The following is a 17163-nucleotide window of genomic DNA, read 5'->3' on the forward strand; positions in this document are numbered from 1 at the left end:
GCGGGGTCTCCCCCCAGGCACGGCGGGCGCCTGGACCGGCGCTGCCGGGGAGGGACGGATCTCCCTGGTAACCGGCGAGGAGGTGGCGGGAGAGGAAGCGGAGGTTAGCGGGCGGAGGGCGGGGGGAAGAGAAAAATCTGCAATTATTCGCAGATCGAATAAATTGCATCAAAGAGGGGGTGCGGGGGGTTGTGTGCAAACGAACATCGCCGGCGCTCGGCTCCGCGGAGAGCTCGGGGCCGGCGGGCGCGCGGCCTCGCCGCAAACCGTTACAAAGGGCGGCGGGTAGGTCCGGGCCTCCACCCGTCCCCCCGCGGAGCGCCGGGCCGCCCACCCGGGACACGCACGCTCGGTGTTTACAGCCGGGGAGGGCGGCAGTCCCAACTTGCCGTGAGGGAAGCGGAGGGCGCTGCCGGGCCGGGCCCGGCCGGGCCGGGCCGGGCCGTGTGGTGGCGGCGGCGGCAGCGGCGGGGCCCGCCCGCCGGCCCAGGCACCGCCCGCCATTGGCGCGGGCGCGGGGGCTCTCGGCCGCTGACCTTTCACCCCCCCCCCCCGCCCGCCGCTTCCTTTGCCGCCCGACCGCTTTCCTACCCACAATTCCCCGCGCCGGCCGCGCTCGTGCCGCGCTCGAGCCTCCCCGTTGCCGCCCTCCCCTCCCCCCGCCGCTCCGCCCCCCCCCCCCCCCCCCCCCGCCAGCCCGGGAAAACCCGGGAGCGGCGGCGCCTCAGGGAGCGCCCAACGCCGGGGCGGGGGGGGCGGGAGCTGGGGTGTCCCTGTGGCGGCGGCAGCGGTGGTGGTAACGGCCGGGTGGGGGCGGGGCCCGGCGGCGTTTGAACGGGCCGCGGGGCGTGAGGCGGCGGGGAGAGCCGGCGAGGCGCACTGAAAGGCTGGCTGAACCCCGGAGAGGATGGCGGGGTGCCAGGGGGAGGGCGCCTGCGGGGGAATCCCCTCCGTGACCGTCACGTGCGGGGGTGGGGGCGGTGTGTGTGGGAGGACCGAGACCCGCAGGACACGCGTGGGAGCGGGGAGGGCCCCCGTGGCTGGAGGGGGGCGAGTCCTCCCCAGCTGGGGAGCGTGAGGTGCCCACCTGCCCGGGCATGGGGGGAGGACGGGGCGGCGGGAAGAGGATTTGCCTGTTGAATATTACCGGTAGACGTTAATCTCCTGTTTTAAAGTACCTTGTCAGTGGCTTTAAGGAAATCAAACGTGACATTAATCAAATCACACAAATGTAAACATTTATAAGTTAAATCCTAATATTATGCAATTATTTAAATCAAGCCGTGGTTTTTTCCTTGGTGTCGTGTTGTAGCTCCACTCTCTCGCTCACACGCTTCGAGTTTTCCGCTGGATCCCAGTGTCTCGTTTTCCGCTATCTGGTGTTTTTAACGTGGCGGCCAGAAACGTGCCGTCCTGCTGGACTCGGGATCGCGGGCGGCAAAGTGGGCAGCGCCGCAGCTGAAATATCGCTCGGTCTCTGGACCAAGATTAAAAAGCAGTACGCTTTGCATAAATTTGAGGACAAAACGCTCAAATAATACCTTGCGTTGGTACTGCTTGTTTTTTTTGTGGTTTGTTTGGGTTTTTTTTTTTCTTCCTTCCCCCGTGGGTGTGTGAAGCGGGTGATCCCACGTGGAAACTCGAGGAGGAGGCTGTGGTGACTGAAACACGGAGAGGTGCCTTGGCAGCCTCAGCGGGATTTTTGGGCGAAGTGACGCGTGAAAGACCCCACTAACTGCGGGCGGGGGACAGGGGAGCGCGGGAAGGCGGCAGGGGCGCGGTGCCCGGCATGGGGCTCGGCGGGGCCGAGGGACGCGGGCGCACTCGGCAAGGCTGGCAGCAGGTCGAAGGAGCTCAGGCAGATGGGGGGGGGGGGGGGGGGCAGGACCACTCGCCGGCGCCGGCGGAGCTCTGGGCTGGCTCGGGAGGGCTGCCGTGGGCAGGTAGGCTTCGAGGGCGGGCTGCGGGCACGCCACGAGGGCGAGTTTAGGGAAAGGCAAAGATGGCGAGGCAGCCTGCGAAGCGGCCGGCGCCGCGGGCGGTTGGCCTCTCCCCGCCTTCGTCCTCCCTGCCGGTCCTTCCCGTTCCCCTCTCCCGGCGGCTTCTGCGGCGGGGAAAAGGGGATTTGGGGGTCAGGGAAGAGAACAATGCTGAGCCGCCTTTTGTGCGCAGCACCGTCCCCTGAAGGGAAGAAGCAAGCACTGCAGCGGCCGGGTCGGGGCGCGTCTGTAGTGCTGCCTCCTCTCCTGCTGGTAGTGCTCATGGCATGCGAGGGGACGGGCGGGCGCGGGGCCGGTGGCAGGAGGTCGGGGGCAGCCGGCGGAGGGCTGAGGGCTCCCATAGGCCGGCCTGCCCGCACCGCCGACCCCGGGATAGGCTCGGGAGCGGGGCTGGCGGCGGGCCAGCCGGGCAGCCCCGCTCGCCCCTCCGGCACCGCTTCGCGCCGGGGGCGGGAGAGTTTGGGGGTGAGCGGCTGAGCGAGTAAATCCGTGGGCGCCCTCGGCAGCGCGGCGCTGAACTGGCAGGCTTGCCTGGGGGATTTCAAGGGTGAGCGGGGTCTCCCGTCAGCGGGGCGGGCTCCGGGCCGGCTGCCGTAGGTAACATGGAGGGGCCGCGTCGGCCAGGCAAGAGAGCGGGGCGGGAGCCCGCCGGCGGCGGCCCGCGCTCCCCGGCAGAGCGGCGTGCGAGGCCGCAGGAAGCGGCGGGAGCGGGGCCGGGTGGCGGCGGCGGCGGCGGCGGGGCCGGAGGAAGCGCAGCCCGGGCTGCCTCTCCTCCAGGCGCTCCCCATTGTTCCCCGGCCGCCTCTTTTCGCGCCGCTTTCCGCCGGCGGGGCTTGCCCGGCCGGAGCGAGGGAAGGAGAGAAGAGCTCCCGCCGCGCGGCTCCGCTCGCCCCGCCGCCGGCGCCGCCGGGCCCCCCGCAAGCGGGTGTGCTCGCACGCAGCAGCTCGGGGGGGTCCGGCGAGAAAACGGGTAAATAAGTAGAGAGCAGTCTTTAGAAGTGCCATCCACTGAGGGAGCTCCTGTGAGGCTGTAGCTCACGTGTTACGGGAAAGGTAAAAAAAAACCCCAACCAACAACAACAACAAAAAAACCCAGACCCAGACCCCACTGCCGCAGTGGATTTGTGCATAAAGTAACATCTGTTTATGGGTGGATTTTAGAACAGGACTTCTTAAAGAAATCGGGAGAAACTGCTCCGAACCACTGGATTTGGAATGATAAATGTAGGCAAAGAGACTTTTGGAAGGAACTCGCCTTAATGGTCTGTTTATAAAAATGAAGATTAATCTTACCCTGTTTTTCATGTAAGCACCATGATGTCTGGATTTTTTTTTCCCCTCAAGTGATTGTTTTATGTTGGTTCGAGATTTTTAAAGATTTGTTTTATAGGAAAGGTGTTTGTTGTCTCCTTTTTTTCCCTGAAAAAAATTAGAAATTGTTTTGGTACGCCATTTCAGACCTGAACTTTGTCGTGTATTTACATAGAGGAAGAATTGACTAACTTGATATTCAAGAAAATTTCCAACAAGTGCCATTGATCTTCTAAGGGAAAAAATATGTCTTTGTATGTTGTTTCTGGAAGATTAAATTAAAACGGGTAGGGGCTTATATTTGTGATGAGGAAAGAATTTCTAGAGAACTAGTTATTTTAAGAAAATCCTTTCTAGGAGAACTGTGATTATTTTTAGCAAGTTATCTCCGAGTGTGTGAGAATTTATTTTAAAAGATTAGAAGGGATGTCTAGATTTTTACGTTTTTTTTAACAATTAAATATATCGCCAAGAAATTAACGTTTTGCATAGATCGTAAGCAGCAAGTAAGAGAAGTTAAAGGATGATGTTTATAGATATCACCTAGCTGAAAATAATTCTGAAGTGACTTTCCTCCCCCCATGCACACTTGGGAAGTTGCATGCTTGCAGTCATTGTTTAAGATAATAACAGTTTGGGACTTCTCTTTCACTCTTTGTAAACTTGCAGGCTTTTGTGGGACTCCTCCAAATAAAAGCTCAATTCAGTTTAGATGGTAAAAAGCATCCATGTGATTCGAAAGCTGAAGATGCAAGTAATATTTAATAGGAAAACACCACCCTGGTAATATCTAAAGGCATGAACTTTAAGATCAAGGAAAGAAAGATGTTTTTTTGTTTTGTTTTGTTTTACTTCTCCTACTTGAATATTCCGGAGATGCATTTTCTTGATTGCTGCTTGGCAATTTTCAAAAGGTAACTACAAATTTAGAAAGTGTCATTCAGAAGGACATTTAATGCTCTTGTATTTACTAAAACAATATATCGCTATTTGAAAACTATCTTATTGAAAGGGAAGATTAAAAAAAAAAAAGGCAGGGAGAGACCATTTGTTGCCATTCTTCATTGCTCTTTATTGTCTATTTGTGTGGAATGTGTTGACATATTTCATATATTAAGTTTTTTTCACAAAGGAGCATTGTTGTTATTTTTAATTGGGAAGTACCACGATATAAAAATTACCCACATTCCCGACTCTGAAGTACCATAGCAAGATTGACAAAAAGTGATCCGAGGCTTGCGCACTTAATTCGCCAGGAATGTTAAGCTTCCCAGATACACCCTATGTGGTCAAGTTAGACTTTTGCTCTTAGACAGTTTTTAATGGTCAAAGTCGTACCTAGAGGAAATGTATCTATGTATATATATGTGGAATTGAAATTAGATGGTAACTAGCAGTGGGAACGGAGCTCACTGGTCGAAAGACTTTTTTTTTTTTTTATTGCATTTGGCAACCTCTTTCTTTCAGAGACACAATACAATTAATTAACATATTCTGGGGCGTGTTTTTGAGATTGGGAAGTGGTGGCCCCTTGTTGAGAAGAAAACACTTTAAATAAAAAAGTAACATTGTTTTGTCCAAATGGTACTGGGAAAAGCAGAGTAGTATTGCTTATACAGCCCACGGATGCGGTTGATTTACTCCAATTTGCTTTAGCATATAACAAACCAGGTTTTACTTTCCCACGCCTATATTAGATATATGTGTTTTGTTTATACAAATCCATCTAAAATAGGTCTGTATTTAGGATATTTGATGGGAAATTCAGCATGTCGTTTCTTGTATTTAATATGTAGTACAGATACCATTCCTAAATCGAAATCAAATAAATGTGACCTGGGACACAACACAGTGTCACACTGCTGATCGTAACACAACAAACATGAAAAAAGACTATTAATTTATATGGAATGTTAATTTAGCAAATCCTATATAGAGATATGCCTCTAGAAGAAAAGTAATCTGAGGCTTAGTTTTGGAGTGATGCTATGTAAATGTATTTAATAAAAATCCAATGAATTAATACATACCTCATAAAAATCCAAACTTTGAAATGAAGTATTCTTTGAAGAAAAGCCCTGCGTTATGTTTAAGTTGCATATAATCTGAATTCCAGAGTTTACTAACGCAGCTTTTCAGGGCTTAATAGAGCATTAATATTCAATATGGTTTGCTAGAAGTTTATTTCAGGTTCTTTTGTAGCATACTGTAATTATCATTACTTTGACTTGACTCATATAAAAAGGTGGTTAACATTTAAATGCCTCTAATGTAGGAATTATTAATTGTCACATTTAAATTTTTAACTTCTATCACTTAGGGAATGTTAAATCTTTAAAAGGAAATAATCACTGCGCTTAAAAACATCCTATGCTAGGATTCCTTTATTTAGAATTTTGGTTTGAGATTGTTCATTCAAAGGAAATCCCTTGTTTCATGTTTACTGTAAACCTCAATCTGAAATTAACATTTAAATGCCAACATTAGTAACAGAAGCAGTACTTGAATACCAATTTTATCCATTGCTGCTAGTTAAGTGGAATTTACCAAAGTCTCCAAAGGTGATAATACAATTTAAAGGAAGAAAATGAATACAATAGTTGGTAGAATTACTTCCCCCTTTCTTTGCAGTCTAAAGAATTACAAAATTTGTAATTACCTTTGCACAAAAGAAAATAGCACAACATATGAAGAGGCATGGTGTCCAGGAGATGCACTGACATGACCTTTGATGCTGCTACCTGTACTTGCATAACATGTAAATATATAGCATGCAAACTCCTGATCAAGAAGTGACCACATGTTAAACGTGGAAACTTTTAAATTATCCAGTACATTGCATTTGGATAGGTGTTAAAATACAGATTTGAGCAGTATATTAAAGAATAGGAAGTAAAAGAAAACTTTTTCTTAGTATAATTTAAGGGTTAGCATGTAAAGATACATAAGCATTTTTAATATGGGTTCTGTAGACATGCTATATCCTTCATAACTGAACATGGATAGAAATAATTTGTTGGATCTAAGGCAGACTGCCATTTAAAACACACTACGTGCAAAGGTCAACACACAAGAGTCGCATTTTATTTTGTGTAGAGTGACCATTTTGCTGCTCCCTTTCCAGAAATGAAGCAAATACGCACTATTAGAATGTATTTCAGTGAAGACTGTTAATGATTTAAACCCACATAAACAAAAGGCAGACAAGCATCAATGTATTTTAAATGGATAATCTGGAGATGTATTATTCTACCTACTGAGTATCACTAAGTTATTGCAATTTTCCTGTTTTCAGTTGCATTTGTTTAGCTGCAGCATGTGTCCTTTTGCACATAGGTAAAGATCAAAGCTTTCTCAACAAAGACACAATCTGAAAATGGAGTAGAAATTTCTATGAGAAATTTGCTTTCTGGAAAGAAGTGAGTTTCCCCACCCTACAGCTCCAAGTCCCAATATCAGTTCATGTTTTCTAATATAGTATGCATTTTATAGAAAGTCTGTGCTTTTTCTGTTATTCCTGGAATTCATTCTTCTGATGATTATATCCAACTGGTAATGTGGTTTTGTAAATGAAAGACTTTTTCTTGTTCAGTGCCTTGGTTTATTCACTAAACTTACGATATGATTTTGCATGTTTTATTAAAAAAAAAGGTGAAATTTAAAGCAAGCATTCAAAAATCTTAGCATTATTGTTGGAACTGATTATTTTGTAGTAAAAATTTAAGGTGAATACCTCTTTATTTTTGTTAATGAAGCTCAAGTGCTATGCACTAATGTATGTTAACATTTTCTTGAGGAATTCCTTAAACTTTGAAAAACAATTTGCATTTGGAGAGTGTAATTTTCTGTCACTTACACATTCACTCTATTTGAAAAAGTATCTAAAATCTAAAAAAAAAGAAAACATGTAATCTTCTTGTATGTTTCTTATAATCTATCTCCTTGTTTACTTCCTAGGTTTTGTAGGTTTCTTTTAAGAGAATTGGATTTTCTCCTTGCATTTAGATTAACAATGAAATTATTCATTCTTACTCACTGAATTATATTCCTCTCTAATTATTTTAATCCCTTATATATCACTATAAGAAGGACAGGCTTCTTTCTTTAAAAAGAAGATTGGCCTTCTGTGTCATGTCAGTCCTTATTAAATACTACAATCATAAGAACATATATGCTACAAGATTTTATGTTCTGATTCCATAGCTGTTACAGGCTTAGTGTTTGCAGTATTTATTTAGTGGTAATGCATTTCTTTTCCTATTTTGCATTTCAAAGGTCTTCTCTAAATGATTGTTTTACAGAACTATCAAGAGGTTATCTAAATTTTTCCATCAAATATTACACAATACCATAAGGTGGTAGTCATGGAGTTTCTTTCAGTCCATGTACATTCTTTCTATAGAAAGAATTAAACAGAAATCCATAAAAAGACAACAAATGTTTCATTAAATAATTGCATGTATTAGGCTTGACTGAATTTTGACCAAAGCAAAATTTCAGGCTGTTCAATACTGAGCTCATGTGTTACATGGTGTGAGATTAAAATATTTTTATTTGAAAAGTATACAGTAGGTTTTTCACTAATATACTCTTGTTGCCATGGTGCAGCTTTAATCATGTTGCTGCAAAGTGATTAATTTTCTTTTTTTTGGTGATGCTTCTTTATAAAACTAAAAATTGAGCCTTAAAATAGCTAACATTAAAAAAAAAAAAAAAAAAAAAAAAAGAGAGACCCGGGAATTGTACTAGTTGCTTTTCAAAGACGACATTGCAGGAAGACCTTCTAAATGAATTAAAAAAAAAAAAAAAAAAAAGCTGTAAGAAAAATTTACAATTGTTTTTTACAATACTAGTTTTACTAAATGTATAAATTCATCCAACAAATTAAAATATATTTAATATATTTTCATTTTAAAAGGATATTTATTTTAATTTACCTGTCAGGGAAATAAAGGACAGATTTGCTGCTGTACTGTGACTTTTCTTTTTTTTTTTTGGTCAGGGTTAACAGAATCATTGAGAATGCTTTTTAAATTAGATGTCATTTTCTTGACAGGAATGAAGAAGGGCTGGGACACTGTATCTATAAGCTTCAAATAATTTGCGTTTTTTTAAAACACCAGGATATATCAATTGCTTTATTTCCTTACAAAGTAATTGCTTGCACCTGCAATTTTCAGGGTATTTTTTTACAAGCTTTTAAAGTAATAAAAATAGTGTTGTAAGTATGTTTTATAATGTAAATAGTTTTATGTTCAAATTTGTATTCTTCAGTGTTGAGATAGGACATTTGGGCGTGGGGAGGGTTGTTTTTTTGAGAGCAATCTCTGAATGATTTTACACAAACCGAAGAATACTACATTCCAGTCCCCTCCCCGCCTCCATTTTTTTACATGTGCCTTAAAAATTTCTAAACTCTCAGCGATATTGGAACATATATTTACAGAGAAATGTTTAGAATGTGTCTCAAATGGCTGCGTTACTCGCTTCTTTGGCTTGGCCCTTCATCTAGGAAGCCACCTTAATCATTCCTTTTTTGCCTGCCCTCCATTCTTCCTCTATCTAAATAATTTCACTTAAAACTTTCAAGGAGAGAAAAGAGCTTGACCTAAGATATCCTGCATACAAACTGCAGACTCAGATGTCTCTAGGGGGTAGAGAGTTGTGCACATCCCACCTCTCCCTTCCACGTAGCAGTTCTTCATATTCCTGTATACAAGTGCAGATGTTTTATTAGTTAACAATGTATAAAATATAACCTGCATATATATAGGTCTAGGTAGCCACGTGTCTAGGAATGTACATAATTCAATAGTGATTTGTACAGATACCGTATCAACTAAGCTGGCCTTGCAACATCATCATGAAAAAATATAGTCCATGCAGAAATTCTGCTTCTCTGCCTTTTAGCATGATAATAAAGATAAATCAATTGTATCTTCCTTGCCCAACACTAAATAAAATAATAAATAAATACATAAATAAATAAACAAATGCTGGCCCCAGGGCAAGCGAGTGAGCACAATTTTGCAAGGCTGCATTTAATTTCTCTGTGCTCCTAACAATCACCGCTATTAGTTCCTTCTGCTACAGGCATACCTGCTTACAATGGAGAATTGAATAGCCTGAGATTTTCCTCTCTGCTGACCACCTCAGCTCCCCCCCTCCCCCTTTTTTCCCCTCCCCTTTAATTAAACGAAAAAACAGAATTATTTTACTAAAAAACCCCCGAACGCCCAACTTCTAGAAAGGCATATCCACCTCTGAGTAAAAGTCGAGAACAGCTGTGCTGAAGAACGTGTTAGTTTTTCTGTGTCTGTGGCCTCCCTGGTTTCTCTATTTGTCATATCTTCTATTCAGCATCACTTTCGCTGCTGTGGCAGCAATAGCTAGGCAGCGCTGCATCCACACGATGAGTTTTGGGGGAGAAGAAAGAGCGGGATTAATAATGCATTAGTTTTGCAGCCCCATTGAAGGGAAAATAAACAAAATAGTAAAAGTTGCGCTGAGGGCAGGGCAGTGGCGCGATAGGGAGAATGCATTAGTCCTGCAGGTACACCGAGGGGATATAAACGGGATAATAAAAGTTGGGAGCGGGAATGGATTAGTCCTGCAGTCACATCGGGGGGAAAATAAACAAGATAGTAAAAATGATTTCTGCGGGGTGGGAGGAGGGCGGGAATGGGGCGAGTCCTCCAGCCTTCCTGAAGGGGGCATGAGCAGAGTGACATCGCGGGTGGGAGCGGGGCGCATGTCTGCCACCTCCCCCGCCCCCCCACACGCACCGAGGGGAGGGGGGCAGCAATAAGCCCGTCTAACGCTCGCCCGGGCTGGGAAGGGAGGCGGTTTCGCACGGGCTGCCCCGCGGCGCGGCCCGGCCGGCGGAGGGGAGGAGCGGTTAGGGCAGGAGGGGGGGGGGAGCGAGACCGGGGGAAGGAGAGGTGGCAGCAAGCCCGAGGTGGGGCGGGCCGAGCGGGGAGGGCGGCCGCAGGGGGGGGGGGGGGGCGGGGGCCGGGCCGGGGCCATAAGTGAAGGGGAGAGCGGTGGCGCGGAGGCGAGGCGAGGCGAGGCGAGGGGCGGGCGCGCGGTCCTGGCGGGGCGCCGCTCGCTCGCGCACGCTCTCTCGGCGCGGCGGTTGGAGCCGTTGCGGGGGGGGGGGGGGCGCGCGCTCATCCGCGGCTCACGTTCCATGGGCGGCTCGTGAACCATCGCGAGGAGGCCCAGGCTGAGGCCTTCTCCGCGGGGGCGCGCAGTGCGCCTGCGCGCCGGCCCCGCTCTCTTGCCTGTCTGCCTGCTGTGTGGTGTCCTCCTCAGTGTACCGCCGCCGGGCTGCCCCTGCCTGCTTGCGTGACTGATACAGCCTGGCCGGTTGGTCGGGCGGGGGCGAGAAGAGGCTCTCAGCCGGCGGTCATGGGCCCTAAATCATTGCCGTGGCGGCGGTGGCGGCGGCGGCGGCTGAGTGACTGAGGGGAGACACCGCCGGGGGAGGGGGCAGGCAGGGGGTAGAGCGCGTGTGTGCGTGTGTGTTGTTGACGACGGTGTTTTTAACCCTTAGATGGTCTCTAGCGAGCCGCTGCTGCTGCCTGTGTCACTGGAGGGCGAGTTCTCCAATAGCATGAAGGAGATGATCGGCGGCTGCTGCGTGTGCTCCGACGAGAGGGGCTGGGCCGAGAACCCGCTTGTCTACTGCGACGGGCACGGCTGCAATGTCGCAGTGCATCAAGGTGAGTAGGCAGGCGAGTGCCAGCTCACCCGCTCTGGCCTCAAGCCTTGCTACTTCCTTCTTGATGCTCCCTGTCTTCCTCCCTTGGGCCTACTCCCCCCCGGCCGTTTTTCTCCCCTTCTTCTCTCCCTTCCCCCTCCCAGCTCCTTCTTGTCACCCATGAAGCCCATTTCCCTGTTTCTATGCCCATGTGCTTTCTGGTCTGACCAGTCCTGTCATCCTCTATCCTTCCAGTCTGTCTGTCTTTTCCTTCATGTGAGACCTCCTATATTATGGCTTCCTATATTATGGCTATGAGAAAGGAAGAAGCCGTCTTTCCAGGTTTTTTTTTTTTCTTCCTCTTCCCCTTGTGCCTTTTCTGCGTCTGTGCTTCCCAGTCCACCTTTGCACCCTGTTGGCAAACTCAGCTGCAGCAGTCCAAAGACTACCTAAAACTACTTTCCTTCTTTGTGGAACTTCTTACGAATCTCTGTTCTGGCAATTGTTGCTGAATTTCTTTCTTCCTGTACTCAATCCCTTTTGTCCCTGCCCTTCTCAAGTTAGAAAAATTATTTGAGGGGCAGCCAGTAGACGAGGAGGGTTTAGGATTGGAAGAGAGTGAGCGGTGTGTAGGAAAGACTTAGCTGTCATGTGATTTCTTCCTCTGCCTGCCTTTCCTTGAATGTCATTTGGCTGATGTTTCCTGGTAGATGAAGAGACTTCCTGTTGTGGTTCTGCAGGGGGAGGGTGCTAGTCGGAGTGGCTGATGCTGGATTTGTTTGGATTAGTGGAGGCTGGTTGGTTGGTTTACAGCTCAGCTCAGGAGCTGGCATGTTCCTCTATGTGTGATTGTTTTGTTTCTGTCAGTGGGTTGACCCTTCTTGTGAGAGCAGAGGAAGAGACTGGATTCTGCTGCTTACATTGTAAGAAAGAAAGTTATGATGACTTTTGTTTTATGGTAGCAGAAATAGGGGATAACATGTGTCAACTCCCAAGCAGTCATATGAACTCCGTGGCTGGCTCTTTGACTCCTTCTAGATGGTGAACAAATTGGAGGAGACAGAAAGTCCTAAATCCAGTTCATTAGTCTGAATGCCTAGCACATGTGAAAATACTACTAATGTGTCTCATGCTGGGTCTTAAATTGTGTTGCAGATGATATAGTAACTGTTTGTTTCAGGTATATGCTCCTTTGTAAACTGACGAGAAATAATGAGAATAATAATAATTTAAGGAGATCTGCAGAAGAATTCAGTTATTCTTGTTAATGCTGGATAGAATGCAGAGGGGAGCTGACAGGACCTGTGAAATTAGTCTGGTTTTGAATCAGTTTTCTGTTGTCTTAAGAGCTGAGTAATGTTAACCAGTAAGTTAATTCTGCTTTTGTGGAATCTTAGGATCATGAAGAACACTAAAACACGAGTACTTTTAGAAGCCATGCCTGAACCAGCTATTACTTTTGTATCATCTTGGGCATCTTCCTTTGCATCTAGAGCCTTGCTAATATTTTCAGTGAAAGAATTTGATGATAGCAGCAGTTGGAGCTGAAATAGTAGGAATGATGAAAGTCTGTTTTAGGAAGTATTCCTAATATAGAGACACACTTCAGTAAATTGGGTACAAGAATATTCAACTTTTTTTTTTTTTAAGGTCAAGTCCAAATCTGAATTTGAATCTGGTAGCACGTGTGCAAAGTACTGCTTCTTCTAAATCCAGATGCTGTTGTAGAGGTCTTAAGAAAAGAAGAACTGTATGTTTTGATTTACTGTATCATTGATGTTTTATGTTTTGGATTTGATGTGTCATGTGAATGAATGTGGTAGAAGAATCATGTCCACTATTTTTGTAGTCTTTCTGTAGTAAAAGTAGTAGTCCTCGTGGTTAAAGCTGGTAGTCCTTATTTGGACTTCAGACAGCAGTATTACCCGTATTATTAACTGCATTTTTTGTTATTATAATTATTTTTAGTTCAGGGGAAACGGTCTTTCCAAGTGTTAAGTCATTGGCAAGTTGTGGAAGACAAAATCTCTTCATGTGTTTAAAGCAGCTTTGCGTAGTAGTGGAAGTATAACCAAAGGAAGTCCTGGAACTCAATAAACAGTATTACAGTGTATCAGAGCACAAACCTGTGGTGGACTCTTTTAGGCTCTAGGTGTACTCTGTTAATGTTTGCATATACAAAAGTACTTCACTTCAACTTTGATCTTTGCCCAACTCATATTGCCTTTGGATCTAATTGCCAGCCCTGTCTCCGAGTTGCATTCTGTAATTAGTTTCTTACTCTGCACTGTCTCTTGCTAATCTAAATGTGTGACTGCACATTTAAAGTCTCCCCCTTAATTTCTAAAGAGGAATTCAAAGTCCCCCTTATCTGTGGTTAATATGGATGCAACAAAACCAAGAAGTTTTTTCTCACGTTAAAGAACTTTGTTGTACAGTAGAAAGGGCTTATCAAGGTAGTTTGGTCTGTCAGTACTTGGATAATGTATTTGAAAATCTGACAACTGATCTTAATATGACTACACATGTGTATATAATAGGAAATTATTTAATTGGCTTTCCTGCGTAGAAGGAAAGGTGTATTAGCCAGATGTTTTTTATACTACTATTGCATTACTGTTGTTTTTTTTCTTCTTCAGTCTAGCACAAACCAGTCATATTTTTGTATATATACTAGAAGATATTAATTTAATCTCAGCTTTCCTCTTAACTATTAAGTTATCATATATATATTATTTTTTCTAGTTACACACTTAAATCAGATTTTCTTATTTAAGTAACATATGATTGTTGGGAATTGAGATATTAAGAATTTGATGTCAGATTCAGGATTATCTTTTTGAGGAAAGCAAAAAGATGATGGCTTTTGATTGTTTGTTATTAGCTGTTAAACCCATACAGACACTAGAATATGCTCACAGCACTTGTGTTCTTGTATTTTCATTCCCTCAGCAGTTCTTAAAGTTTCCTGATATGTGCATTTCAAACATGAACAGTATTGCCAAATTACTAAACTCTTTTTCTGTGGAATTTCTTATCAAACTCTTGGTTTTTTTATATACCATAAAAATATAGATGACAGTCTTGCAGAGAAATCTGCATGTCTGAAAATCTCTTTCCTAAGGATTTATGTTGTAGCCTGGCTACAGTTGGGCTACAGTTGCAGCTAGTCCTAGCCCTGATCCTCCCTTTAGTTTGTATTTACAGCTCCATATGAATTTTCAGGGGGGGAAAAAAGGCAAACTTTGTATCTTTGTTCAGTTTATTATGGATTTCCTACTTAAGACCAGTTATTTTACTTAGAAAGACTAAGAGAACTTGATAGTAACTAAGTGTAATAATGTCTTATGACAAACTCAGATTTGTTAGTTGCTTTTAGTTTTCTCTTGAAAGAGACTTTACTATAAATGATGGATGTTTGTTATTGTGAAGTGTTTTACCTGTTTTGCTGGTAATTAAATAGCAAAACAGATCACATATGAAACATTGCTGCTTCTGAATGGTTATATTACTTTTCAAGCTAATCAGTTTTTTTTTATTTAACAAGTTTATTTAACAAATCTTGCATAAATTTTTAAAATGGAAGCTTGTTGTACTTCATTTCTAGTACCATCATGATAGGATTTCATGTGCAATGTATAGATGTCAATTTGACTTATTAAAATAATGTGAGATCAACTAATACTAAGCTTTTTTTATAACATTCATGTTAGTAGTACTGTAGTGCTGCTTATGTTTGCTGAAATATTTTGTCTTGTTCAAAACAGCTTGCTATGGAATTGTGCAAGTACCCACTGGACCTTGGTTTTGCAGGAAGTGTGAATCTCAGGAAAGAGCAGCCAGAGTGGTATGTGCTTTGTTTATTAAGTAATGCTAGTTATAATGCTTGTGTGGATAATATTTACCCAAGTATCCCAGTAATAGTAGAAAATAGCTTAGCTTTCCATCATAATTCCATCTAGATGCTATTCAGAAAGACCTTTTTTTTTTTTAAAGTGGAAATATGTAACTGTCTCTAAGTATTCTGACAATTTCTGTGTTTGATTTTTTTTTTTTTTTTTAGTGGTTTGGTGTTTTTTTACTTTTTTCTTTCCCAACCTTTTCAAAGATTATTTTCTTCTTATCTATGGTGTGGGTTTTGTGTAATTTTGTCAGTTTAACACTTAATAGTTAGGTATGAGGATGAAATAAAATCTGTGTCCAATTTTCTTTTACAGCAACTTTAGATTACCAGTTGAAAGTTTCAGTCTAGAACACTTAACCAATAACTAGTGTTCTTAATTTCAGAATCTAATGCTTACTTGGAATGTGATACTTCTAATTGAAGAAACATTTTCTTTCTCTTTTTAATTTTTTATGGTAAAAATTGGGGATTCAGATAAACCTTCTGAACAGCAACAAAAAACCCCAATGCTTTTCTTGTTTTTTTTGTTGTTGGTTTTTTTTTTTTTTTCCTTGATTACAAGGGGGTTTTTTTGGTTGGACTTGTATGTTTCTAGATCACACTGCATGATGTCAGGCATTTTTAGAAAAAGAGAGTAACATTTCTCACTACTTGGCACTTTTTAGTTTGTCTTCCAGCAAAAGGTGAAGTGACAGTATTTAGAAAGACTAAGCTGTTCCTTTGCCTCTGAAAACATTTTTCATATAAAAATTGGAAGAGAAGGTGGTGCAGCATCTTAGGGAAGTGTGTAAACTGTTTCTAACTTTCATGTCTAAAAACAAATGAAGAGCCTGAGACCAAATTTTCAGTTACTGTCAGTGACTGGCAGAGTGTTTACATGAGCTGTTTACTGTACCTATTTCCTTTTCTAGTATAAAGTACTATAGAAATGATAGGATGACTTAATATTGTGTGAATTTTTGGTACAGGGCTGCAGAATCTTGTTCCTCTACTTTTTCCCAACTTGCCACTAATGTTTTCATAATGTCCCAGTAACCTAGACTTCGTTACCCCTTCCAAAGCAGACCTGTTGGTGGGAGCAAGAACGGATTAATTTCTGTGTGCTCTCCAAATATTTGTCAACAGAAAATCAAAACAGATGCCCTTTCTAAAGAAAGGCTGTTTCTTTCTTTTCCTGGGAAGACCATCAGCAATGTAAAGTTTCAAGAGTATGATTTTTTAATGCTGCTGAGTTTGATACATACAGGTTGACAGCAAAGTTAAAAATACAGAGGAGGGAAAAGAGAGGTAGTGGCTAGAAGGAGGATTTTTCTGGTGCATGATAGGGAATTCTCATCAGAATTTAGGATATAGTTATTCCTGGCTTCACCTGACACAAGGAATGAAGGAGAACTGTACTGAGTTCTAAAATAAAACAATGTCTCACTGCATTCTGATAATTTCTTGAGTTTACCAAAGAGAATATCTTTGATAGGCATTATACTGCTTTTCTTCGCTGTTTGAAGTTAAGATGGAATAGTGATGAACTTAATATACCGGGCAGAGAATTCAGTTATGTTTTTGTTTCTGCCTAGTGGGGTCTGTTTACAGTTCAACAAGTTGATTAGTGATCTTGTTTTGGAAAAAAATCCCCAAACCTTTCCTATTTGTAATATAGCATAGGTTTAAGTGGTTCTCAAGTGAAAGTAATTGCATATGAGGTAGAACACATTGATAACAGTTGAAGTTTTAACAACTAGTTGTATGTTAGTCAGTTAGAAACATGGTGGCTCTCTCTGCGGTGTCTTGGAGAAGCCCTTAACATTCAGAAACTAAATTGAAGCTCTGACTTCAGTATGAAAATTGGAACTTTATTGTAACCAGTTTATCAGACACAGAAGTTTTAACACACTTAGTTGCAAAAGCAAACCTCCTTGTCATGCTGTCTCCGTTGTGTGTTTTTAATTTTTTTTTTTTTTTTTTTTTAAGCTGCAGTTACTGGGCAAATAAATCCATTCTGATAAGAGACTAGGGTTAATTGCTTGCACTGAAGTTAGTCTTGCTTTAACACCTGAAAGAAATAGACTAACTCAGGAGCATGTAACTCAAGTAGGTGGGTCACCAGAGAACTTTGCTTAACAGCAGGTTAGAGCAGTTGTCTTCCCCTATACTTTCAACTGTTATACACTGATGTCTGCTGTGTTCCCTTTCTTTTGTGTGGTCCCACTAAGATGGTACATACTGCTTGTCAGTGAAGGCTGATTTTT

The 17163-nt window shown here is 43.5% G+C and overlaps 1 protein-coding gene across 7 annotated transcripts in view; it reads left to right on the forward strand.

Moving 5' to 3' along the window:
- Positions 1 to 10250: 10250 nt before the first annotated feature.
- The window catches only part of MLLT10 (MLLT10 histone lysine methyltransferase DOT1L cofactor), a 132955-nt gene continuing 126042 nt past the window's right edge, over positions 10251 to 17163 (forward strand). For 2 of the 7 annotated variants that reach the window (XM_041122679.1, XM_030009923.2), the window contains exons 1-2: positions 10493 to 11035; positions 14781 to 14860. In XM_041122679.1, the coding sequence (XP_040978613.1) occupies positions 10867 to 11035; positions 14781 to 14860 (249 nt within the window). In that variant the 5' untranslated portion in view covers positions 10493 to 10866. Of the gene's footprint in view, positions 10270 to 10492; positions 11036 to 14780; positions 14861 to 17163 lie in introns of those variants that run through there. The other 5 variants (XM_030009922.2, XM_030009925.2, XM_041122678.1 and 2 more) reach the window with 4 other exon arrangements.

The sequence above is a fragment of the Aquila chrysaetos genome, chromosome 3 (genome assembly GCF_900496995.4).
Source record: "Aquila chrysaetos chrysaetos chromosome 3, bAquChr1.4, whole genome shotgun sequence".
In the NCBI taxonomy this organism is placed as follows: Eukaryota; Metazoa; Chordata; class Aves; order Accipitriformes; family Accipitridae; genus Aquila; species Aquila chrysaetos.